The 25,752-nt window shown below is 47.0% G+C and overlaps 2 protein-coding genes across 2 annotated transcripts; one reads left to right on the plus strand and one right to left on the minus strand.

The window, feature by feature from the left end:
- Positions 1-5,568: 5,568 nt before the first annotated feature.
- pgbd5 (piggyBac transposable element derived 5) lies at positions 5,569-12,720 on the minus strand. The gene is made up of 7 exons (XM_049736874.2): positions 12,152-12,720; positions 9,800-10,230; positions 8,535-8,669; positions 7,987-8,167; positions 7,727-7,924; positions 7,526-7,631; positions 5,569-7,437 (listed from the first exon to the last, which is right to left on the minus strand). The coding sequence occupies exons 1-7, from the start codon at positions 12,570-12,572 to the stop codon at positions 7,242-7,244; spliced, it is 1,668 nt and encodes a 555-aa protein (XP_049592831.1). The 5' UTR covers positions 12,573-12,720; the 3' UTR covers positions 5,569-7,241.
- Positions 12,721-13,366: 646 nt separating this feature from the next.
- On the plus strand, positions 13,367-24,841 carry cog2 (component of oligomeric golgi complex 2). The gene is made up of 19 exons (XM_049736871.2): positions 13,367-13,540; positions 13,670-13,831; positions 13,940-14,005; positions 14,079-14,159; positions 14,239-14,342; positions 14,418-14,526; positions 14,605-14,784; positions 14,872-14,996; positions 15,136-15,262; positions 15,338-15,477; positions 15,575-15,636; positions 15,750-15,901; positions 15,971-16,156; positions 16,377-16,449; positions 16,558-16,700; positions 16,794-16,933; positions 17,363-17,555; positions 17,659-18,805; positions 18,991-24,841. Exons 1-18 carry the CDS (start codon positions 13,484-13,486, stop codon positions 17,755-17,757), a joined length of 2,199 nt encoding a protein of 732 aa, XP_049592828.1. The 5' UTR covers positions 13,367-13,483; the 3' UTR covers positions 17,758-18,805; positions 18,991-24,841.
- Positions 24,842-25,752: the final 911 nt, after the last annotated feature.

The following is a 25,752-nucleotide window of genomic DNA, read 5'->3' on the forward strand; positions in this document are numbered from 1 at the left end:
GGGCCATTGTTTTCTTACTCGACTTCTTAAAAAAAAAAAAAAAAAAAAAAAAAAAAAAAACGGTATCAAATTTTATACATGTCGAAAGAGTGTCACAGTACAAACACTCCATTGCTGGCTGTTGACTTACACACGTTCGCCCTCGCCAAACAGTTGTGAAGAAATATCTTTTTATGGTTTTCAAGATCGGAACAAGATAAAGATAATGCCCTCGTAATTCATTTGTTTGGTGCACTTCGGCTCACATTTTGTGCTCTCTCTACAATGAAACACAAGCCATGATGTTGGCTACAAAGATATCAATCCCAAACATGGGCATCTTTTTCCACAAAATTTCAGTTGAAGTCCAAATTGATTTTTCACCCAGACATTTTTGGTTGAACCTCTATTTGTTTGACTTTTGAGGGCAATCAAATTGGTTCACCTCCAAATTATTTTGACTTTAGTGGAGCTCACACCATTAGCTGCTCGTCACGGTAATAGCCGTGTTTAAGGAATCAATTAGTTTCCTGTGACATGTCTCCCAGGAGCAAGTTGAGGTCTTGCAATAACAAAGGAGGAACAATCATGTCATTGTTGTCTTTTTCCTTCTTACTTGTTGTTTGCTTTGGAAGACAAACAAGATTCCGGATTTTAGGTTCCCTGCGAGACCTCGCGGTGTCGAAACCCTCCGAGGTCCATAATTTGATTCGATGCTGTTAAAATCATCTCATTCCAGACGGCCTCCCCCCCCCCCCCCCCACCCCTCTGCTATTATTGTTATCAGGGATTGTTCGCAATGGTTTACCGCTGAGACGTGGCTGGGAAACGTGGGGAGAAGTGGAAGGCCTGCAAATGGTCATCGCTTGCTGTATTTCATCAGCAGGAATGTAGAGAGCGCTTATCAAAGGAAGCACTCGGAGTTCAACCTGCGTCTTTTTACGATCAACCTGAAGCGCATCTGGTCGCTGGCCAGATGCGAAGACGCTCCAGTGGTGTTGGGTCTCTCCACTCCCTGCGAACGCGCGTCAGAACATGCCATTGACGACGATTAGCCCGTTCACGTGTGTGTGTGTGTGTGTGTGTGTGTGTGTGTGTGTGTGTGTGTGTGTGTGTGTGCGTGTGTGTGTGTGTGTGTGTGTGTGTGTGTGTGTGTGTGTCGGCCTGTGAAAAGTCAAATATTTGCGGTGCTTGAAGCTTCCCCAAGCGGTCGCGCGGAGGGCAAGCAGCCAATCCGAGCGGCTGCGCACAACAAAGCTTGTGGCCTCCGACTTTATTTATTGTTAGCACGCAAGGAGCAAAATCAAGCCTGGAACATTTGATGTTGAAGTTCTAGCACCAGACGTTTGACAGGAAAGCACCACTTGTTCTCTCTCGTGTGGCTGAATGAGCTTGTGCGGTCCCCCGAGGCCTTGACGGAACAACTTGACTACGCTGACGGTTCGCCGCTGATCGGAGGAGGCATCGGTAAAACGATGATGGCGCGGCATGCATGCACACGCACACCGCCAGACATGCACGCTCTTGTCTGGCTCGTGGAGGATTGTAAAGTTGTCTTCCTGCTCGTCCTCGTCTCTGTTCTTGGCACTTATGATGCGCATCACACGCGAGCCGACAAGCCCCGCCTCCAACTTCCGTCCATTCTAGGTTCTTGGACTAGGACGCTCTTTGTCTTCACTTTTTAGACTGACACAAGTTGACAAATGCGCCCTACTAGCCAAGTTAGAAAATTCTTCCCATTAGCATGTCACGCTTTACTACTCGTACGAGTTGTGTTCCCAGTCCTGCTCCTTCTGTCCACCAATCGGCTCTGTCAAGCCGCTCGTCTCGTCCCGGTGTCCCTCGTTGTCCCATCACTTTGCTCACTGCTGTCGTTTTGTTGTTGCCTGCGCGCGAATCCAGTTGTCCAGTTTAGTTGTGAGTGTTGTTTTGTTTCTGAAAATAGATTTTTGTGTGTTGCACTTTTGTGCCACCAACATCACGCAAAAGCCCTTCATTAACTCTGACACACTGTTTCCATGTTGTTGTCGAACTCGCATGCCAAACATGTCCCACCAGTGTGTGGAAATGCCTCACTAGTGAGGATCACGAATGTCGTCGTACATGGATCTGGATCTTGACTAAATGTAATCTGTGTGTGTGTGCTTTGTGCAAATATTCCACCCCCTCAAAAGCCGCCCCTTCCTTCCGATGACATAAAACATTATTCTATTATATGACGATGTCATGGTTGAATTCCCCCGATGTCTGCTCCCTTCACACCTACTCACTTGCTCCACATATGGCGCACACACACACATGCAAGTGAATGGGGGGGGGGGGTCGATGATGACCGCCCCCAGCCCTCTACACACCCTTTCACTTCCACCCTATGGCTTCTTCTTTGGCAGCTGCATGCAATTGCAAGTGGGGCGCTCATTCCACCCCCGAGTCCCTCTAACATCGTCATGCTAATAGGCTAACCGCTACGCTTCTGACCCCCTCGTGGGGATGCGACCTGAGTGGGAGACAAAACGCTCCCTCTGCAGGCCATACGTGCATGCACGCAACATGCACACCTCTGCCAAATTGTTGCAAAAAATTATTTGTCTTTGGATTTTTATTGGGTTTATTCCGATTGTAAAAGTCAACTGGAATGGCTTCAGAGCCAAAGAACTTGTACGGTCTCGGCATCACCTGGCTTGAAACGTGCGGCCCACAGTTTCAAGCCCTCCTCCGGGTAATAGCGAGGCCTAACGAACATTCTTGTCAGTGTCAAAAGTCCGAGCGGGCCTTATCTCGGCAATAAAACAAAAAAATCTTATCGAAAGTCATATTTCATGTCAAAAGTGGCGTCCGGCATTTTGAAAAGAATCGCGCCGCGGCCACGTGCGGCCTTGTCGCAAGAGGGAGGGTAAACACGCAGGCGTCCTTTGGGGTTACTCATTGAACGGCATCAACAATCAGTTGCTTTCATTTGCTTGAAAAACCACACACACATGTCTCTTGTTTGTTGTATTTTTGTACTTTTAATCCGCCCCTACCCCCCCAAAAAAAAAATGTAAACGTGTTTATTTAGCAACAATAAAACCGAATCAACTGATAAGGGCGGTTCGGTCCCTGTATCGTCGATGCCAGAGTTTGGTCCGCATTTCCGACAGTAAGTCGGATTCGTTCCCAGTGAGGGTTGGACTCCGCCAAGGCTGCCTTTTGTCACCGATTCTGTTCCTAACTTTTATGGACAGAATTTGTAGGCACAGCCGAGGCGTTGAGGGTGTCCGGTTTGGGGACCTCAGCATTGCGTCTCTAGTTTTTGCAGACGACGTGGTCCTGTTTGGCTTCTTCAAGCCGTGATCTCCAGCTCTCACTGGAGCGGTTCACAGCTGAGTGTGAAGCGGTCGGGATGAGGGTCAGCACCTCCAAATCCGAGTCCATGGTCCTCGGTCGAAAAAGGGTGGAATGGCCTCTCCGGATCGGCGATGAGATCCTGCCCCAAGTGGAGGAGTTCAAATATCTTGGGGTCTTGTTCTCGAGTGAGGGCAGGATGGAGTGTGAGATCGGATCGGTGCAGTGTCGGCAGTAATGCGGACTCTGTACCGGTCTATAGTGGTGAAGAGAGAGCTGAGCCAAAAGGCAAAGCTCTCAATTTACGGGTCGATCAACGCTCCTACCCTCGCCTATGGTCACGAGCTATGGGTCGTGACCGAAAGAACGAGATCCCGGATACAAGCGGCCGAAATGAGTTTCCTCCGCAGGGTGTCCGGGCTCTCCCATAGAAATAGGGTGAGAAGCTCGGTCATCCGGGAGAGACTCGGAGTAGAGCCGCTGCTCCTCCATGTTGAGAGGAGCCAGATGAGGTGGCTCGGGCATTTCATCAGGATGCCTCCTGGACGCCTCCCTGGGGAGGTGTTCCGGGCATGTCCCACCGGTAGGAGACCCCGTGGATGACCCAGGACGCGCTGGAGAGACTGTCTCTCAGCTGGCCTGGGAATGCCTTGGGATCCCCTGGGATGAGTTGGATGAAGTGCTGGGGAGAGGGAAGTCTGGGAGTCCCTCTTAAAGCTGCTGCCCCCACGACCCGACCCCGGATAAGCAGAAGAAGTTGGATGGATGGATTTAGCAACAAAATTGCGCTCCATAAATTTTTCCTTTTCGTATGGCCATAAATACAGATTTAAATGGCCCATGAGTTGTAATATTGTCTGTCTCCATGTGTTGCTGCACCTTTTGTGTTCAAATAATCTTTAGCTTACCTCCACATTGATGCTAATCATGAGCCCGTCGCAAAGCATTGCCATCTAACAAATATGGTGAGGTCTCTCCAATGGGCAGGTGTGCTCTCCCCGCCATTGGCCTCCCACTAACCTCACCGTGTACTCGTACGTCGCTTTGGGTGGAGAGTCCCAGACATGCTGGAGACAACGGTTGTAAAGTTGGGAAAGTCTCATGAAAACACCGGTGCGCTTTTCATTCAACTCCATGACTAATCTTTTATGATATCGTTCGAAAAAGAACAAAAAGAAAAGAGTAACGCCCCGTTTTTTTGCAGCCAGCCATTAAAGGTGATTTGGCAGGATTAATCTTTGAAAGAAGAGACTTCTGTCATGACTAATGTCTTCCCCGTCGCCTTTTTTTTTTTTTTTTTTATGTACGCTACATAAACAGAAGTATTGGGACACTCACACAATAGTCATTCTTGACCTTGACAGTTAAATATTGTGACATTTTAAAAAGTACAAACCTATACAATAGAACTACTTAAATGTTGTGTGCTGGATGAAACACAAATGTTAAACCTCTGGCACAGTTTGCTCATTTGTCATCCAAGCCTTCCCACCTACGCCCAATATTGAGTCTTCCTTGAGCCTCAGATTCTTGTTTGTGTGGGTGTGCAAACTCCACACAGGAAAGGGCTCGGCCACTGGGCCACCGTGCTGACGATCATATTTGGGAGTTATGTCGGCATTAATATCGCACATGCAAAGGCTAAATGAGCTCCGTGTTCAAATTGAACGCAAGAGGCTTCCATGAAACCTTTACTTGCTCTGCAGGTAATGCTTTCAGTTTTATAATGACACAAGTTGACCTCTGGAAGATTAAATCAAAGCCAAATGAAAGCAAAAGCATTGATGTACTTGGCAGATAAGTGCCGCATTAAGATTAAAATCATCTCACAAAACAAACCGACAAAGCATTTACTTTTTTAAAGCGCTTGCTTAAAACCTAAAACGCGCAAGCGCGTCTTGTAATGCAGGTTGTGATGTGCTGCCCTCTGCTGTTCACATAGTGCATTACGATTCTAAAATGTACGGCTTTAATAAATTAGAAGTAGGTGGGAAACTACTTATCAGTAACTGACACCCTCCCGTTGAAATGTATGATTGCACAAGATGAAACAATGTACCACTTTTGTCTAAACACATTTCGACATGGCACAAACAGGTGTAAAATCCAAATCTTTAAATATGCAAACTTGTCAATGCGTAAATATTTGTGTTAGCTTCAAGCTAGGAAACTTTTCTCAGTTATTTGATTGAATATTTTGATATTCATTTTTAAAAACAGTATGCATTTTAATTTTGTTGAAATGACAGTGACACAAAGGCTTCGTACAACTCATCATCACACACATTTCTGAAATTTATTTGGTCCAGTTATTGTACACGTTTCAACCCAGTGTCAACAATACATGCACACACACACACACACATTCGTACGTGTGTCCGGCTCATCAGTTGCATGAGAGGGAAACTTTTTTTTCTTTTTTTGCCTCCTCTACGTGGCTGCTAAGCTGACCTAACATTGAAGTTTACTTGATACCGATTAGCACCCGCTTATGAGATAACAAAATTCAACAAATGTTAGTTTGCTATGAGTGCCGGTTAGCTCGCTCTCAAGTCCTCATCGGAGCTGATGATTGCACATTTCTTTCTACTGACGCGGTGGACATGAAGATGAAGCACTGCACAGATAAAACGCGCACACATATTGCACATCACGAGGACATCATCTCATATCGCACGACTTTAGAGCCAATCAAAAAAGAGAGGCCTTCTCGCATTACACAGTTCAGGCCAGTCAAGCTTCGGCAACAGCAGACACTTTGTTATATTATTGTTTGTTTAATTGCAACTTTGTGCACGTGGCCTGTGTTTAATATTGATGTGAAGGTTACTAAAAGTCAGTGCGGGACATTTCATTTCGTAGTTCTCTCTCACACACACACAAACACACAAGTGACGACGACGTTGCTTTGGATTAGTAATCAACAAAATGACAATCTTGGGTCTGCGTGATTTGTAAACAAAATAGAAACACACAAAGTACGGTGCCGACATGATTACAGCAAATTGATTGGCTTAATTTCATACATTGATATGTACACAAGCTTTCATTGTCATCCAGAACATCCAATTCATTGGTTCACTTTCAGATAACAACTCATTTTAGTATTTAAAGGGGGACATATTGTGGGAAATATCATTTCTTTAATTTTATATGAACAATCGGGTCTTCCCACCCACCTTGTGTGAATTTAAACAACCATTAAATTTGTGAACATGTGTTCAAGTATCCCCTTCTGCGCTTCCTCCAGCCCATGACATGATGGTCTATGCTGGGTGAAGAGCCTGAGCCACTTTCAAGCAACAACATCTCCCCAAGTATTCAACTCCCTAGCCGTTATGTAAAAGCTAAAAAGTAAGGAGAGCTGCAATGATTTTTGTCGGTTGTACAAATTTGAATTCTTCATCCTGGAAGTGTGATAACAAAATTTGTTACTCTGGAAATTGTTTTAAATTATGACCCAAAAAAATGCATAACACATCTTTTTTTAAAATGATTATTTAATTCCCTGTTCACTGGCCAAAATAGTGCTTGTTGCCTAGCAACATCATCTTCATTTTGAGTCAAATTGTTGAATGCTGCAATAGGGGGACATTGTTGCCATTGTTGGTTTTGAATAACATGTTACACGTTTCCTCCGGCATTTCAGAGTCAGAAATGAGAAGGTACTGTCTTGGAACACTCACGTGATCTCATGTTATATGACATGTTATCTTCACACTTAGCGACTCTCCCTATCCCGTGACGGCTCTTACTGCAGGTGATGTTCCGTATCATTTACGGTACGACCCAAATGGACCCAAGGACGAGTTGGCACTGCTTGAGTATTGTGGTGGTGGGGTGGGGTGGGGGGGGGGGGGTGGGGGGGGTGGGGGGGGGTGTCAATGTGAATGTAATGGTGGGTGTCAGGTGAAGGGTGCCCCACGGCGCCGGCCTTCTCACGGCGTGGGCGAGTCATCGTCTACGTCCAGCAGCTCCTTGACCAGTCTCTCTCCAAACTGCGCTCGGCTGTAGCGCTTGGCAGCGTAGGCATCGGACATCTTGTAGAGGACGTAGGCGTTGTTGATGGCGATGCTGATGCTCAGCCAGAACACCTGCTGCCACGTCTTGTTGGGCTTATGGAAGATAAAATACCTGGCGACACACAGGGGCACACGTGATACGCGCTCGCTGGACGCTTCATTAGGGACGTGTGGAAACTTTTGCACTCAGGCACACATACTTGCTGAACTTGTCGTCGTATTTGCAGATATAGCTGAGATGCGCAGCGAAGGCCTCCACCGCCAGGGGACACGCCACCTCGCCGCTTTTTCGCTTGATGATCAAACCTGACGCAAACACGCCGTCTTGTTGAGATGAAAGCTTTCGCTGACTGTTTATATCGTGACCGGATCCATCTCGAAAATGGATCCAAGTCGCCTACCTTGCTTGGTGGGCGAATAGGCGTTGGTGAGGAACCTGAAGTGGCCCTTGTTGTACCAGCTGATGAGCGACATGCTGCCTTGCATCATCACCCGCCAGTGTCCGCGCTGCGCCGGCGTGGAGCCGCACACCAGCATGCTCTGCGGCAGGCCCGTGCAGTCGCTCTTGCGTGTGCTCAGCAGGCCGCAGCAGTAAATGTCTGCGTAGGAACACAAGCACCATGACGCCGTGCATCGAATGCCGTCGTGCGATCGGACGGACCTTGCTTGCTGAACTCGGTGAAGAGTCCGAGGCTGGTGATGGACGGCCCCGTGAAGACGATGGTGTTCTTGCCAGAGATGTTCTGGCACAGCTGTTTGGCCACCAGACTGTGCAGCTGAAGTTTGTTCTTGAGAGCGGCCAACCCGTCCGAACCTTGGCCCTCTTTCAGATGAACTGAGATCTGCGCACACAAAAGAGGAGGGATGTCCATCTTGTTGATGACGCGCTGCATTAGGATGATTAGCCAACATGTAGCCTGCCTGTGGCTATCCTGCTAAGTGGCCTGCGTGCGTGTGCGCTCATGCGTGCGTGTGGTGGCTAATGGAATCTGATCGATTGGCTCCATTAACTCGTCTAACTCCTCTCCGCCTTGTCGTCAGGACAAGTCAGAGCAGACACATCGGTTGAGTGGTAATCATCAGAAATAATTGTAACGTGTTTGCTGAATGGGCGGGACACATTGGCGTTAGTTGCAACATTGTTTTTTTAAATAAAGCTGCACAGTGCTTCTACTTAGATTTTAAACAGTGACGGCTCCATCCACGCACCTGACAGATGAATCCGGTGGAGGTGCACTGTCGAACCCAGAGACTGAACTTCCTCTTCTTCCTCTTGCGTTGCTCGCGTTCAGTACAGGTGCTGATGAAAACCGGGTCCTCGTCTATTAAGGGTTCGTGAAGAACCTGCAAAGCGAAAAATAAAATCCCACTTGAGCAAGCAAGCAAATACGATGAGTGGATATAATAAGTCTGCATACCCGTTCTGTCATTATTCATTTGGACGGTTGCTCAATTTTCTTATGTTGTATAATTTCTCTCGTGGCTGTCCAAGTAATCCGTTGGGGACCATTCGCCTGGTTGTTTTTTCCCCCAAAGTGCTCGCAATGGAGGATTTCTCCTCGCTTAAACTGCTGCATCCAAAAGATGGCTTTCCAAGTCTAAACATGGAACATTACATAATTCCTCCTTGCCCTGCATGTTTGTCCTGACAGTGGTGCGACTGTTTCCATGGCAACCAGTCAGGTCAGCCGCTTTGTTGGGTCGCGACAAAGATGCCGTTTCTGGTTTGCTGACCATTGAACGTCCCAACAGCTTTTTAACAGGTAATGCTAAAAATGCTAAACATGCTAAGACTTTAGAAAAAAAATTATGTTTCATGTGCATGTGGTTTGTCCTTGCTGTGGCTTTTATGGCTTTTCCTCCTCATCCTACTCCTCCTTCTCCTCAGTTAACATTTCCCTTTCAAATACTGAGCTGGATGGCAAATGACATTCGCCAGCCACTAGATTAGGAACAGCTCCTTAAGCTAATTAGATCCAACATGACTTTAGAAACAACTCGCTATGCTGCAGTGCAGTATTGCAATCTGGAACCACACCAATAATAAACCTTATGTTCAATCAATAACTCTCTGGCAGCGTCAATCAAATCAGCAAGCAATATTTAATCATCAAGGCAAAACTTTAAACTCGAGCTTTTTGGGTCACATTGAGTGAAATGGATTTTGGACAGCCGTGACACCCGCTGGCATTGACGTCTTACAGATAAAGTATGGTGGCCTAGATACACAATTCTTCGCGTGACACACACACACACACACAGACTGCCCTCAGATTGTCATTCCTTGCGGGGGACTCACTTGGCTCGACCTCAATCAAGAGTACTTCTTTTTGTTATCTCGCTGAACGCAAAGTGCAAAGTGCAATTTGATTTTCTCTTCAATTTGAGTGAAGTGGGAAATGAAAGTTCTTTTCTTTTTTCTATTTAAAGAAAACTAATGGTGACTGGAATGGATATTGCTGGTGTGGACCCACCTGGGTCTGCGAAGGCTTGAAGGTGCAGCTGAAAGCTTGCTGCAGCGAGTCCAAGAAGGGCTGAATCTTGTACAGGCCCTGGTTGCTCCCCTGCGACGGCCTGAATGCCACGATGTGGAAGTACTTGAGGATCTTTTCGAAGCGCGCCTGGCTCATTTTGAGCGCGATGCTGCGGTTGCTGAAGAAGCCCGAGCTCCAGATGCTCAGCACCGACTCGCAGTGGTGCACGCTGGTGGACGTGACGAAGCCCAGAAAGGCCTTCATCTCCTGGGCCGTGACGGGACGCCAGCCCTCGTCGGAGCCGAAGCGCTCCTGGAACTTTTTGGCGTACATGTTGGTCTGCGTCACCATGTTTTGGATGCAGTTGTCTGGGACGAAGAGTTGGAAGAAGTCCAGAGCGCTCGCCGTTGCCGGCATCTTCTGAGCGGGACCTGGAATGAGTTGCACAACATTGGAGAGGCGCAACACTCCATTATCTCTCCTTCGGTGGCTAACAAATTAGAGCGAGCTTGCCGAGTCCTATTTCACACATGCGAGGAAGCAGCGCGTCGGGTACAAAATAAGACGTGGGCCGGTGAGTGGCCGTCACCCACTCAGCCCACGGCTCCCGATGCTTCTTCCACATTTGAATACCATTAGACTTGCAAGCTGCACGAAGGAGGATTGGGCCAAAAGGAATTGTTGCTCGGGATGTGACTCACTTACTCACCGCCGTCTTTTCTTCCTCCTGGCAGGCAGGAGTGAATCAAAAGCAGCAGGAGCGGGGGAAGATAATGAAATTATTCCAGCAAATATGCATTTTGTTCCCTGTGGATGGACGGAGCAATTGAACCATCTGGCTCTGGATCAACTCAAACAAAATAGTTCCATCAGTCTGCTCGTTTTCTAATTTCCCACAATCTTTAAAACAGCAACATCAATTTAAACGTTGCATAACACACAGACGATAGTCAAAACATGGCAAACCCAGCCCATCCCTGATCTCTTAAGAGCAAATCAGTGTTTTAAATCCCCCTCCAACATCACGATAAGCGGTTACATCATTTTATAATCTTGGCCCTCCTCCATCACCCTCACACGACCCCAAAATGAAGATAAGAAAAACTTGACCTGGAGTCAATCTTAAAAAAAAAAAAAAACACCACGTAGTTGAAAACCTGGAATGCTTTCAAACTGCTGTTTCCAAGCCAAGCGGGAACCAGATGGAATTTTAAAGCCAGGCCAAGATGATTTCTGGCTTTTTGACGGCCGTTGATGATTTATGTACACGGCGCGCAGCCCCCTGTGGCAGCAGGCTGTCACATCAATGTCAGTCAGCTGACAAAAAAGCAGGAAGCCGACTTCTCCTGGTGGGAGAAATGGCCATCTGAGGATCAGTAAGCACACACCTTGTGCATTTCAAGTTTCAGGAGGATGGATGATGATGTTGGCCGCACCCACGGCCGTTGTGCAAATTCAGAACAATGCTGCGCAAACACTACCAAGCAAACAGGTGCAGGATGTAACGCATCCGGGAAAACTTTGAATATTGAGCCAGCCATTACCATCCCAGGTGACTTGGAGTCAACTGCAGACAATAAATTTGTAGTAGTACTGTGGTGCCCCCGCCCCCTAGCACCGCCACTGCAGTCTGTACTATTTCGACGGTTGCCTAACAACAGCTGCTTTACTGTCATGAAGTGGACAAAATTAGAAGATTTGTTTTTTTAATTTGTAGAGAAAAAAAAGATACCATTTGTAGAAATTTCAAGTACTGCTGCCGCACAGAATGACAGCGTGGCCCAAATCAATTTACAACCTGGGCAGGAATGAAGGAATGCTCTGCACACCAAAACCAACTCGCCCTCCAGTGCATCTAAAGAAGATCTACGTTTCTCCACACTGCCAGCAACGGCGTAATGTGTCCACAAGTCGTCTTTTACAACAATTGGACCTGCTTCAGTGCAGAACTTTACTCCCCGAATGATCCCCTGACACTGCACTACCACTAATTAAATGATGGCGTATCCTTTTTTGATTAGAATGGGGCACACCTATTAAAAATGCCCTGTCACGTATGCATTAAATGATCAATGTGCAGTAGTTCCACATCAGATGTCCAAATATTAGAAACAGCCACATGTCCCCTTTTTCAATCATCAGTGACTCAATAACAAAATGATATTGCTGAACTGCCAGGCATTTTAAATGCAGTGCTGTCTTTCTTCATATTGTGACCACTGACAGCAATTATGATGCTGTGTCACCCCCCACACCGCCACCCACCCACACCCACGTAAGGTAAAATGAGCTACAATTGCCATCGATGTGCTGTCATAAAACGTGAGCACGACCTTCCTCATCCCGCCTCACCGTAAGAGCCTTTAAACGGCGGCACGGTGACATCTTGCAGGGTCTCCGTCCAGCCTTGCTCCTCGGCTTGGCTCCGGGACAGAGCACCGGGGGGACCGGGGCTGCCTGCCCCGGCTCCCCCGCCGTGTGAGCTCTCTCTGTCGGCCCGTCTCTGGTGATGGTGGTGGTGGTAGTGGTGGGGATGGTGATGATGATAATGGTGCTGCTGCTGCTGCTGCTGCTGCTGCTGCTGCTGCTGTTCCTCCTCGCCCGCCTCAACGATGTAGTTGTCCGAGTCCGAGTCTCCCGAGGTGCTGTAGAACGGGTTGTCGCTGCTGTCGTCCCCGGACTCGCCGAACACGTCGTCGGATATCTGCAGGCTCTCGTAGCGGGAGCGGGCCGCCTCCAGGAGGGACAGCGCCTTCCGGCCGCACTCCGCCATCTCTCGCCCTCTGCGGCGATGGTGGCGCTTGTCTTACTGCTGATGCTCGGATCAGCCACTTGCTCCCTCCCTCCTCCCTCTCGCCCTCCGACGCGGAAGTCGTCACGATCTCGCAGGAAAGCACAGGCTTCGGTAATGGATTGTGAGCACTTGTCTTTGGGATCCGGGGCTGGTCCGCCTAAGGATTATGGAACGTTTACGCCTCCTGCTGGACACAAACAAACGGTGCGATCATCCCAACAGGGATAATGTGAAAAACTACTCGAGACGTGGACTCAACTTCTCTACAAACAAACCCCGACCCCCGATGAAATTTAATGAACAAACTAAAGTAACAAAATGTACGACAAGCACCCGTTTTAATCTCGCACATCAAGATTACATTTAATTATACCGAACTACCTTCCCCCATCCATGCGTTCTCCTGTTCCTCATTTACAACCCAGTATCCCCCCTCGGGAGTTGGAATGGCTTTTCTTGCCGCAGTTTCCGACAATGTTGCAGCCCTTTAAGATTTATTCCCTCGTATAACACCACGTACAAAAGAGGCTGAAGTAGGAGATTTACGATCACTCATTCGGCACATGTGTATTTCTTACAGGATGCAGTAACCATACATGGTTACATCTGGTCTACGATTATTGCTATATTGTGGAAAATTTGCAGGCTTTTTTTTATTGAAGATTTTTTTTTATATCCAAATCCTACTTTGTAATCCAGACATATCCTTTTAGTTTTACGATGCCAATGCAGTAACACACTGCAGTTAATACCGCCGCCCTCTTGACGGCGCTGTGGTCATCAAGAGTTCTTCGTTGGTCATGTGCCATGTTTGCGGAAGTAACTGCAAACACTAGCAGTTGTCATCTTTTTCTTGTTTTTTGTGTTGTTTCTGCTTTGTTTATTTCATTATGAATTTACCAAAGGGTCCCGAATCTCTGTGCTTCGACAAGGACGTTTTTATGAAGGTAAGGTTCGTCTTCATGAACGTAATCGATCGCTCGTTTAAGATAGCCGATGCAAAAAGTATGTAATGGCTTCTTTCTGTAGTAACTGCGCCATTCCCTGAGGATTTACAGTTGTTAATGTGTCTCTAGGATGATTTTGACGTGGACCACTTCGTGGCCGAGTGTCGGAAGCAGGTGCAGCTTGAGGAGATGAGGGTGGACTTGGAGCTCTACTACAAGCTGCTCAAAACAGCCATGGTAGAGCTTATCAACAAGGATTATGCTGACTTTGTCAACCTCTCCACCAATCTGGTGAGCGCTTATTTTGCTTTTGTGCTTATTGATTTGTTTACGGGTTACGCCTCCCGGAGAGCTGTTTCCAGGTAGGGTTACAGCCTCAAACGTGTCATCTTGTCTCAGGTGGGGATGGACAAAGCGCTCAATCAACTCTCTGTGCCACTCGGACAGCTACGAGAGGAGGTCATGGTCTGTGTTTTAGTTTAATACGTATTTCATGTACTCCTGTTGGAATGAGCGCTGATGAATCCTATGTGTGCAGAGCCTTCGGTCGTGCGTCAGCGAGGTGATACAAGCTATTGACACGCAGCTGTCCAAACAAGAAGACCTGCAGAAGAAGAAGGTTGGGGCCTTCCATTGTTATTTTCATGGAACGACACAGTTCTTGTTTGAGTGTCTTTTAATCCCATTGCGTCTGTCAGGTTTGTGTCCTGAGGTTGATTCAAGTGGTGCGCTCAGTGGAGAAGATTGAAAAAATCCTCAACTCGCAGAACCCCAAAGAGTCCAACTCACTGGAAAGCCACAGGTGTCACATATTTTTTGCTAGCACTTGTCCTCGTTCGGGTCATATGTCATGTCATATCATTCTGTCCGTGTCCAGCCCCTTGTTAGCAGGTCAGATCTTGGAGAGGATCGCCACCGAGTTCAACCAGCTCCAGTTCCACGCCGTGCAGAGTAAAGGCATGCCTCTGCTGGACAAAGTCAGACCGGTGAGTTTTCATCCAGCTTGTCCACAAGCAACTTAGTCGCCGGCATCCTCCGTAATCGTTTGTGTGGGGCCCCTCCAGCGCATCGCAGGCATCACCTCCATGTTGCAGCAGTCCCTGGAGGGTCTTCTCATCGAGGGTCTGCAGACGTCCAACATGGACATGGTGCGCCACTGCCTCAGGACGTACGCCACCATCGACAAGACGCGAGATGCTGAGGCGCTGGTGGGACAAGTGCTGGTCAAACCCTTCATGGATCAGGTAAAGGTGCCAAAACCTGGGCGTCGAGGCCACACTCTACTCAAAGTGTCTGTGTGAGAAGTCTCTCCTTCCTCCTCCTGCCGGTAGGTGATTGTGGAGGAGGTGGTCAAGTCCAGTCCCGATGGTCTTCAAGCGATGTTCTCAAGGCTGCTGGAGTTTGTTCCTCATCACTGCAGACTCTTGAGAGAGGTGACTGGGGGAGCCATATCCAGGTTAGTAAACAAAAATAAATAAGTCCTTGACTCATAATTGGGAAAATAACCAATCATTGATACCTGATAAAAAAAAAAATTCAGACTGAGTAAGCAAATTGTTGTGTCCGCTCTACTTGGATGCTCCTTCTCCGGCCAGCGACAAAGCTGACATCGTTCCCGGCTACGACTTCCCAGTCAATTCAGTGTGGCCCGAGATGGTAAAAGGCATTGAGGAGAGGCTATCTTACCTCTTCAACCCTGGAAACCCCGACATTTTCTACCAGGTACGGCGACAACAAAGGACGCCACTTGACACCCACCTCCTCACCCCTTATCACCTGGCCGCTCTTCATTTGTAGCGTTACAGCGCCAGCGCGGAGTTCGTCCGTCGGTTCGAGCGCCAGTGCAGTTCGCAGGCCAGCGTGAGGCGACTGCGAGCGCACCCGACCTACATCGCCTTCCACAATAAATGGAACCTGCCCGTCTACTTCCAGCTGAGGTTAAAGCTTGTTGTGTGCGCTTTTGATGTTGGAACAAAGTCGGTTGTGCTGTGTGACAGTCACTCACTTCTTTGAAACATCTGAATGCTTTTCTAGGTACCGAGAAATAGCGGGAAGCCTGGAGAATGCCATTGGTGACGGGTTAGAGGTGGCGCCAGGTGTGTGTTTGGATTCCAACTTTCTTTTGGGGAGGGTTCCAATTTTGTCACAACGTCCATTGAATTAATGAAGTCCATAAATAGCCTTTGTAACCATCTTGGCTTCCCTCCAGCTGGCAGCGCGTACCACCTTCAAGCGTCAGCGTCGCTGTGGTCTTGCCTGGTGCGCTGCTGGGCCGACAAAGTCTACCTGCCGCCGCTGGCTCATCGCTTCTGGAAGCTGACGCTGCAGCTTTACTCACGATATGGCACCTTCCTGAATGAGGTCAGCTTTCGGGGGATAAACCACCGATGGTCATTTCAGGACTTGTTGACGGATTGGCTCGGCGAACAGGTGCTGACCGAGACCGCTCCGCCCGAGGGGAGCAAAGAGCCCAGCAGGCCCCTCCCCAGCTCGGCGTCGTCCACCTCCAGCAGGACGTCCGTGGAGGAGACAGGCAGCGAGAGCGGCAGTCCCGCCTCGCTGTCCACCAAACAGCTGGTCCGCATTGCAGCTGACGTCCAAAAACTACAAGAGCGAGTAAGCGCAATGATCATATTTACTACTTCACTCTAATCCCACTTTGAAACCTTATCCATAGTTTGAAACGCTATCCTTAGTTTGAAACCCTAACTCTAGTTTCAATCCCTACTTTGAATCCGTAACCCTAGTTTAATTTAGTCAGATTGGAAAGTAGAGTTTTTCAGCCTCGGCAGGTGTAAATCTGAAGGGTTTAAATTGCTCTCTTCTTGTCTTTTAGTTACCAGAAGTGTCAGAAATGGTCAAACGGCGATTAGAAGCCATCGGCTTCACAAACTTTATCATTGTGGAAGGTGAGTGACAATCATTTTAATGTCACTGTCTCCTTTTACTTTTCTGTCGGTAGCGCAACGTGTCAATCGGTGAGCGATCTGAAAACGGCAGTATTGTGTTTTCCCCAGAGGCATTAGCGGACTCTAATGCGTGCCTGTCCAGCAGCATCCCGGCCCTCAGCACCCGCATGACCCAACACCTGAGCGAGCGTAGCTGCCGCTTCCTCAAGAGCGCGTCCGAGGTGCCCCGACTCTACCGCAGGACTAACAAGGTCGGTCGCTGGAGCCCCTGAATTATCATCGCCGTCACAGCCTAACGCGACGTTGAGTACGCTTCTTCTTTTTCTTCTGTCTTGTGCCGATAGGAGGCACCCGTGCGAGCGTCTGCGTACATGGAAAACGCCTTGCAGCCGTTACATCAGCTGCTGAGCGACTCAACGGGCCTGGTGGACGCAGCCACGGCGCGCCGGTGGCTGACAGTCACGCTTTCTGAATGCACGCAGAGGTGAGCGCACGCAGAATCAAATTTTGGTTGTGGAGGAAAAATACAATCAAATAATGTCCATTTTGTGTTTTTGTTTTGGGTGTTTTTTTTTTTTTTTATTAGAAATAATTACATACATGCATTTCAAAATATAGTTAGTACTTACAAAATGTGTGAAAATAAATTTATACATGAAAATAAAAAAGTTTTCAAAATTTATACAAAGAAAATTATTAAGTAACAAATTAGATTGTAAAACCTTTTAATATTGTTTAAAATAAACAAATACATTTAAAAATGAGGCAAACTTTGAAAAGGTGTTTAATACTTTTCAAAGTAAAGTGCTAATACTAAAACTAAATACAAAGTGTTCAAATACATGTGTCATTTGGGGTCATTCAAGACGACGGTGATGATTTGAGGACATGGACGCGTGCGTGTGTGCGCTAGGTACTACGAGACCATTTCTGAGGTTCTGAGCTCTGTGAGAAAGATGGAGGAGAGTCTGAAGCGACTGAAGCAAGCCAGGAAAGGCGCTACCGCCGCTACCAGTGCTAGCGCGGCCGGAACCAACGGCGGCCCGTCAGACGACACCAAGATCCGACTTCAGCTGGCTCTGGATGTGGAGTACTTGCGGGAACAGGTGAGTGGCCGGGTTTCTCTCCCTCGTCTTCTCTTCTCCCTATCACACTGAAGAACGTCCAATGCAAACGATCGTCCTATTGCTGTTGTGTGCTCCACCTCAGATCGAGCAGATGGGTGTGGAGCCTGCTGATGTGGCCATGTTGGCTAGCCTGATGGAGCTGGTCAAGGAGGCCCGAGAGCTTGGCAAACACAACGCGTGAAACAACACAAAGAAGGGCAAACTTTGGGCAGGCCGCAAAGCCTCGTCTATCATGTGGCGAATTGGGATCGGAAGGGATGAGCGCCATCAGTTGTGCTTGTGCGGTGCTCAATGCAAACTGACCGACTACTCTTATTGTTTGTTGTGAAATGGAATATTTCAGGTGCATAGTAAAAATCTAGTTGGGAGTCGATCGCTGAATGTTTTCTTACTGAATGTTTCCAAGCCCTCAAGAAAAGAAGGGAAAAATACATCAACAATGGCAGCATGGAATGGAAAACAAAAGCATTTCAAACACCAAGCTGACTTACAAACCCTAACCTCTGTTTGAAACCTAAATTTGAAACCCTCACTGGTTCAAAACCCCACTTTGATACCGTAACCCCATTTTGAAACCCAAGTAGCTCAGTTGAGGACTATTCCTCATTTACAATGTCAGATTCTCAACTGAAATTATTCATTAGTTTTCTGTAGCACTTCATGAAAGCAGACAATAAACGTTGTTTGAAAAAATGCCGTACAATTAAAACTACACTTTTTGTCCACTGGACAGCAGCAACTAGCCATCATGTAATATTGCAATATGTCGAATAAAGGCATAATACGGTGCAATAATGTAATGGAAAAGTCACTTACACGAACGAAATTACACGATATAATGTGCATAACTTGTGTATAAATGTATTGATGAAAAAGAAAGTGACTTTTATAAGGGATGACTTAAAGTTCCGATTCATACTCCAGCCAAATGGTGGCGACAAATAACGCCACCTTTAAAAAAAAAAAAAAGAAAGTTGAGGTAAACTTCCGTTAGATACATCCACCTGGGGAATAGACGCCAATTTTGCAAACACTCGGCCGAAATCTACATTTATCCCAAAATGTCACCGCCGTTACTGCTGCGGGCCTTCGTGAACAAACGGCTGGTCACCGCTGCAGAGGAGATATTTGACTGTCGTGAGCGAATAGTCGCAAAATACGAGAAAGAAGCATCCAGCTCGCAGGAGATCATACGCCTCCGAGGGATGCTCTCGGGTTTTGCGTCACAGGTCAGTTTTTTCTTTTAGTTTCGCCAAATAAAGGTTAATTATATTTACTAATTTAAATCTCTAGTAACTTTTGGCACTTATATAAATGTCGAAGTATGCAAACTGCAAGGTAGCAAGCTGGAGTCAATGGTCTTAGTTTATAGACCTGTTGCACTGACATCTGTGGTCATGAAATCTTTCGATAGGTTAGTACTGAACCACCTGAAGGATGTCACGGGCCCCCTGCTGGACCCCCTCCAGTTTGCCTACCGGGCAAACAGGTCGGTGGATGATGCGGTCAACATGGGACTGCACTACATCCTGCAACACCTGGACACCCCAGGAAAGTACGCCAGGATCCTGTTTGTGGACTTCAGCTCGGCGTTCAACACCATCGCTCCTGACATCCTCCAACAGAAGCTCATCCGGCTTGCGGTGCCTGCCTCCACCTGTCAGTGGATCACCAGCTTCCTGACCAACAGGAGACAGCGTGTGAGGCTGGGGAGCATCACATCTGACACCCTGACCACCAACACTGAAGCCCCTCAGGGATGCGTCCTCTCCCCACTGCTCTTCTCCCTCTACACCAACGATTTCTCCGCAAGTGACTCTTCCGTGAAGCTCCTGAAGTATGCAGACGACACCACTCTCATCGGACTGATCCAGAACGGTGATGAGACTGCGTACAGACAGGAGGTGGAGCGGCTGGTCCACTGGTGCAGCCAAAACCACCTGGACCTGAACCCGCTCAAGACCGTGGAGATGACAGTGGACTTCAGGCGAGGCCCTTCACCACTTTCACCCCTCACTATCCGCAGTAATACTATTCTCTCATCAGACACCTTCAAGTTCCTGGGAACCACAATCTCTCGGGACCTGAAATGGACCGGCCACATAGACTCTGTCCGGAAGAAGGCCCAGCAGAGGCTGTACTTCCTGAGACAGCTCAAGAAGTTCAACCTGCCACGGAAGCTGCTGAAGACCTTCTACACTGCCATCATCCAGTCTGTTCTCTGCACCTCCATCACTGTCTGGTTTGGATCGGCCTCCAAACAAGACAAGCACAGACTGCAACGGACAATAAGGACTGCAGAAAAGATAATTGGAATCAACCTCCCATCTATCCAAGACTTGTACCTGTCCAGGACCAGGAAACGTGCAAGTAACATCTCAACAGACCCTTCGCACCCAGGTTGCAGCCTGTTTGAACTACTCCCCTCCGGACGCCGTTATAGAGCTCTGTACACTAAAACCAGCAGACACAGAGACAGCTTCTTCCCCCAGGCTGTCGCTCTGATGAACTCACACCACTCTTAGAGTCTCAGAGTCATTACTGTGCAATAACATCCCGCTTGCCACACCTTTTTTGTCTACACTGTTTGTACTATGTGTCCTCTCTGCATCCATTGCAGCCTGGTCATCCTAGAAGAGGGACCCTCCCATCTGTGGTCTCTTCTCAAGGTTTCTCATTTCCCCTAGCTGGAGTTTTGAGTTTTTCCTTGCCCTCTTGGGAGTTTAAGATCAGGGGGTGTTTGAGAATATCTTTCGTTCTTCACATGTCCTGAGTGTTGTTGTTAGTCACCTAAATGTTGAACAGAGGCTGTGATTTACCGAAGTCAAATTCCTTGTTTGGCACGCTCAAACATGGCGAATAAAAAACTCTTGAATCTTGAATCTTGAATAACAACAGTGTGAAAGATAAAAAAACGACAGGCGCGCGATTATATAATTGAAGCAAGTCACAGAAGGGGAAGAAAGTGTAGCAAACCTAATTTTATTTTGAGAATATAGTGCTATATATCCTTTACAAAATATATACTTTATTTTTCAGACTTCTTTCAATCAGAGTAGAGTAAAAGGAAAGACGGAAAATATGGAAAATTCCATCAAGCGCCATATTTTACCATTTTACGTCCGTCCACGTCAGCTGCCCGTGTGAAACTGATCATGTGTCGCTAGTTTAGTGAGCATACTCCCAAAATAAGCAGCTCGCCTATTTATTGGCAGCCCCCCACAACCTGAACCACGCATACCCGATCTCTTTTTACGGCTGAATGAATGCGGACTTTTTGTTGTTCTTTTTCAGCCGAAGGACACGCAAACCACAAACACGCAGCGAATGGATCTATGCGTGACCACGTGTTCCATGCCCCCCCCGCTGCCTCCCACGTGTAAGTCTGCATTTTTTTTGCCGAGAACCGCCGCTGTGCGTCCGTCGCGCGCCCGAAGGGAGGAAAATGCTTGTGTTGTGTTATCTGCGTGGGAAGTTGAACCCCGACCTCTGGTTCTGCGGGGGTTGTCGCCTCACAGCAGGTGACCGCGTGACACCGCAGATCCGACAGGCACTCATAGCGCACAGCAAGGGCGCACATGAAAGAATTGTGAAAATAGACCCCGCTGAACCAAAAGCAATCACTGCTGCGTTATGTAAATCAGCGTTCTCAGGCTCCCGCTGTACACATAACACTTCCATGGGGACTGTGAGGGTCCCAGATTGGGAATAAAAAAAAAAAAGAGGTGATTTAGGGTTATGGTTAGTCAGTACACAATTAAAATGAATAATGCTTAGTTTTATAAAAGATATGTGTGATGAATTTAGTTTTTTTTAAGGCATCACTGTGGACATGTTTTTTAAGATATATTATCTGCATGTTTGTTTTTTGTTTTAATCAGTGGTCAAATTCTCTATTGAACTGACTAGAAGGAAATGAAACTGAATTTTTTGGGGGGTCAAAGTGTCAGGAATGAGTGGAGCAGGGTTTTTTTGAAGGAAAGGGAGGTGGGTGGACAGAGACATAGAACCGGTCCATTCAGACCAGGGACCGATAAATAAAAACAGGTCCTGACTGAAAGCCTACCCATGAGACCGGGAAAATGCATGGCGGGAACAGAAACCGACGGGGAGTAACAGTAGACACCAACAGTGAACACATAACACAAAGTGGAGTCGCAGACAGACGATGACACATACAAGCTAAACCACTCAGGAAATTGCATTTGAGTCTCAGGACCTCACTTTAGACACAAATCCACTTTCAAGGACCATGAACACACACATGCACGCTTGTGTATAGCACGGTCAGCTGATTTGCCTGCTTCACTTCTTCCCATGCATGTGACAGGTCACATGTTGGACACTGACGTGACAGCTCTCGATACCATCGGTCAAATTTGCAACTGGGGTGCAAACATCATCATGGCCGACAGCTGCTCATAAGAGAAAAATAAAGAGTAGCCAAAGGACAGATTGGGATGTTTTCGCAAGACTGCGTACTTTTTGCGAGTTATCTCCTCCATTTTTATTGCCTGTTAATCATATGTCCTGAATGTCCTTGACGTTATCGCCCCCTCTTAATCACAATTTCATAAGAAAGTATGATAGGAATGGAAAATAAGGCGACACCCTTTCTCGGCCGATCTGACACCGATCGGTGGCGAGGTGTGAAGCCAGGGTTACGTTAATGGAGTTTTAGCTGCACACACATCTCGACATTTATTTCCTGTGCATTTCTCAAAAAGTAAAAGTAATCATCAACACTATCTATGCACTTTTCAACCTTTTCCCATGAGAACTTGGGTTGGACTGAACATCACATTCCAACACTGAGAAAAGCAGAAAAAGGTCCAAGCACGGTCTTACTGCCAACATTTATTTCCTGTGCATTTCTCAAAAAGTACAAGTAATCATCAACACCGTCTATCCTCAGTTCAACCTTTTCTCATGAGAACTTGGGTGGGACATTCAAACATTGAGTAAAGCAGAAAAAGGTTCAAGCACGGTCAGAAATGTCAGTTTTTAATAGATTTTTTTGACATTTACATTGGGATGAAGAGAAAATACAGACAAAATAATTTTTATTAAGTAAAACATTTAAATAAAATTGAATAAGGAGCCATTTAAACATATTTAGGGAGGAAATCATAACAAAGTGGTTTGGTTTGAATCCAGCTATTGAGCTATTAAATTGTACGGGTGTGTCTAAAAAGCACATTCCATATCTTGGACTTTTTTTTTAAGAGGACAAGTGTTCCACAAATGGATACAAAGTCCACTTAAAGGGCTAGAGACACCGGTATATGTATAAATCGGTTTTAGTTAGCTTATGGGCTTATAAATATAAATTGACGCTCGAACCAACCAAAAGGAAGCTGTTGCTCTGAAAATTATTATTTAAATTTGCCGCACAGACGAGTTTGACTGCACCGAGCCGTCAGCAGGAAGTGACGTCTCATGACGTCTCAAGTTGTACGCGTTTAGTTTCAGTGAATGTTAACAAAAAGAGAAGAGGGGCCAGCGCGGAGACGTCGGGCCAGGTTTGCGGCCAACCCAGCTCGCCTAGCCGTGCCTTCCATTCTCCTGGCGTACGTTCGTTCGCGGGACGACAAGATGGGTTGAGTTCGCCTGATAGGATCCACGAACCGGACAGTGCGTGCCTGCTGTGTGCTCGTCTTCACAGTGGCCTGGTTGACTGTCATCTTTCCGGACTCTGCTGTGCATCGGGAGCGGCTAGCGTGCTATCACTCTTATTGTTCATCTTCTTTTATTTTTCCTGTGTTGTTTACTTGTATGTGCGTTGTGAACTCTGTCTTATCTTTCCGGACTCTGCTGTGCATCGGGAGCGGCTAGCGTGCTATCACTCTTATTGTTCATCTTCTTGTTTTATTTTTCCTGTGTTGTTTACTTGTATGTGCGTTGTGAACGCTGTCTTGTCACCCTGGGATAGTGAGAAACGTAATTTCGATCTCTTTGTGTGTCTTGACATGCGGCGGAATTGACAATAAAGGAGACTTTGAGACTTTGACTCAAATGAGATGTTCATGTCTTCATTCGCAGTGGTCAACTCGGCACTCTACTCTTTTTACTATGCCAACCTAACCACAGTGACGGGAGAGGCACAATTCAGAAAACGTGCTCAGCTCGTCGAGAAAATGCGATTTAAGCAATAAAATTAAAAATGCTTATAAAACCTAAACCAAACGTTGCAGGTGGTCATGTCTTCATGTGCCGAGATCAACTCGGCACTCTAAAGCCCCCAAGAGCACTTTTTACTTTTTACGATGCCAACCTAACCAGAGTGACGGGAGGGGCACAATTCAGAAAATGTGCTCAGCTCAGCCCAAGTGAACTGCTAGATTCATCATATTCTGCGTCAAAAGAGGTTTCTGAATCGGATAAAATGATGCTAATATTGCCGCTAGAAACGGAGCTGTCGCTATCATCTGCCATGTTGTTTGGGTTTGTTGACATCCAGATGTACAACTTGTGACGTCACAGTAATGGCGCCGCCAGTTTGGCTTCGTGCGGAACCCGATCGATAAACTAGAATTTCATTTCAGCTTTATTCTTAGTAATCGGTGTCCATTTTTAATTTCCGATGCGGCAAATGTGTTAACTTTATACATTCTATCAAATTCCGTTCTAATTGAAAAAAAAAAAAAAGGGATGTCTCTAGCCCTTTAAGTCACTGCTGAAGTAGCAAAGGTCAATCTCAGCACATTTTCTTCCTGACACTGCATTGAGAGAAATCCATTCTAAGTGGGACATTTCTTGCAGCGTGACAGGGAATGCGTACGGGCACGTGACCATCCACAAAGTTGCGCGCCGTTGGGAATCCGACAGGAAAGACAAAAAGCGGCTCACACTTTCTCGGACCTCCCTTGAGTTGGAGTCGTTGAAGTGTAATTTGGAATTCCCTCTCTATTCCTGTAGGTGGCCTTAGAATGTCCATCTGGCGTCAGTGACACGGTTCTATTCTATATTTGCTGGTCAGGGAGAATTCAGTTTCAGCAATGTGTGCAATCCTATAATAAGGTAAAGTGGCTGTTGTTGTCCATCACCAACAGCGCTGGTCAAGATCTCCTTTTTAGGACTGAAGTAAACTAGTAGATTGAAAACCGCAGCTGGTGCACAAAGCCATGACATCAGCTCCTTGCCAGGTATAAAAGATACGGGCCTGACAGGGGAGGGGGGCTTTTTTGACATCCATGCCTTGTGCCACTCAACTTTTTGGAAAGACTTCACCCTGACATTGGTTGAATAAAATCTTTTCCCAATCAGCCGTGGTCCCTGAAGTGCTCATTCGTCGGGAAACAGCCACCGATCACCGAGTGTTTTTTGAAGACCAGCGAAGCAGAAAAACCATATACCACATCGTCTTTTTGTTTACTTAATCCCTTACCATTCTTAATCTCAGGTGGAATTCACTTAGCTGCCATTTAGAGGTTTAGGAGGCCATCTAGTGAAATTCCTCCTCTTAAATCTCACTATGTGGTCAGAGAGGAGGCACTTGTTGGTTGCTGGCTTGAAATCTGGTGCTGATTGCTTGTTTTAGTGCAAATGCCATCTTGGGACTTTTCGGTTTCCTCAAGTCTAGAAGAGGGGAAACGGTCACTGCTATTTTTACTTTTTCCATGAGGAGTTAAAGAAAACCACAGAGTGAGAACAATATTTTGGAAAGTTTTGTGCCACCACAGTCTTCCAGTCCCAGGCGCCAGTCTCTCGTCACAGATGGTGTCTTGTCCGAAAACCCCCACAGCCTGGCTTTTTATAGCGCCGGGTGTGGATGTCTGCAAACGACCGCCACTGCTTTATGAGCAAACGGTGGAGGCGGACACTCTTCCTGGCCGCAGAAAAATGGGTCAGAAACAACACCGGTGGAGACGCTTGTGATATGACGCGATGCTAGACTTGTCACTTTTCACAGACACTCAGGAAAACAAACCCTAACAGAGAAACTATTACTGTTTGTGCAAGGGTTGGAAACACATGGTCATGGGCCGCATAGGGCCCACCAGATAATTTAATATTTTTGTATGGGTTTAACAATACAAGCTCACACGCACACGCACACACACACACACACACACACACACACACACACACACACACACACACACACACACACACACACACACACACACACACACACACACACACACACACACACACGCACGCACGCACACACACA

This window comes from Syngnathus scovelli, chromosome 12 (genome assembly GCF_024217435.2).
Source record: "Syngnathus scovelli strain Florida chromosome 12, RoL_Ssco_1.2, whole genome shotgun sequence".
Lineage (NCBI taxonomy): Eukaryota > Metazoa > Chordata > Actinopteri > Syngnathiformes > Syngnathidae > Syngnathus > Syngnathus scovelli.

Bases quoted from the DNA above. Each gene is read 5' to 3' on its own strand.
- pgbd5 (XM_049736874.2), bottom strand. From the start codon at position 12,572: ATGGCGGAGTGCGGCCGGAAGGCGCTGTCCCTCCTGGAGGCGGCCCGC. The intron at 10,231-12,151 runs GTGAGGCGGGAT...AACTCATTCCAG, and splicing joins GCCGTTTAAAGGCTCTTACG to GTCCCGCTCAGAAGATGCCG. The intron at 7,632-7,726 runs GTAGGCGACTTG...TGTTTGCGTCAG, and splicing joins CTATTCGCCCACCAAGCAAG to GTTTGATCATCAAGCGAAAA.
- cog2 (XM_049736871.2), top strand. From the start codon at position 13,484: ATGAATTTACCAAAGGGTCCCGAATCTCTGTGCTTCGACAAGGACGTT. The intron at 14,006-14,078 runs GTCTGTGTTTTA...CTATGTGTGCAG, and splicing joins AGCTACGAGAGGAGGTCATG to AGCCTTCGGTCGTGCGTCAG. The intron at 14,997-15,135 runs GTTAGTAAACAA...TTCTCCGGCCAG, and splicing joins ACTGGGGGAGCCATATCCAG to CGACAAAGCTGACATCGTTC.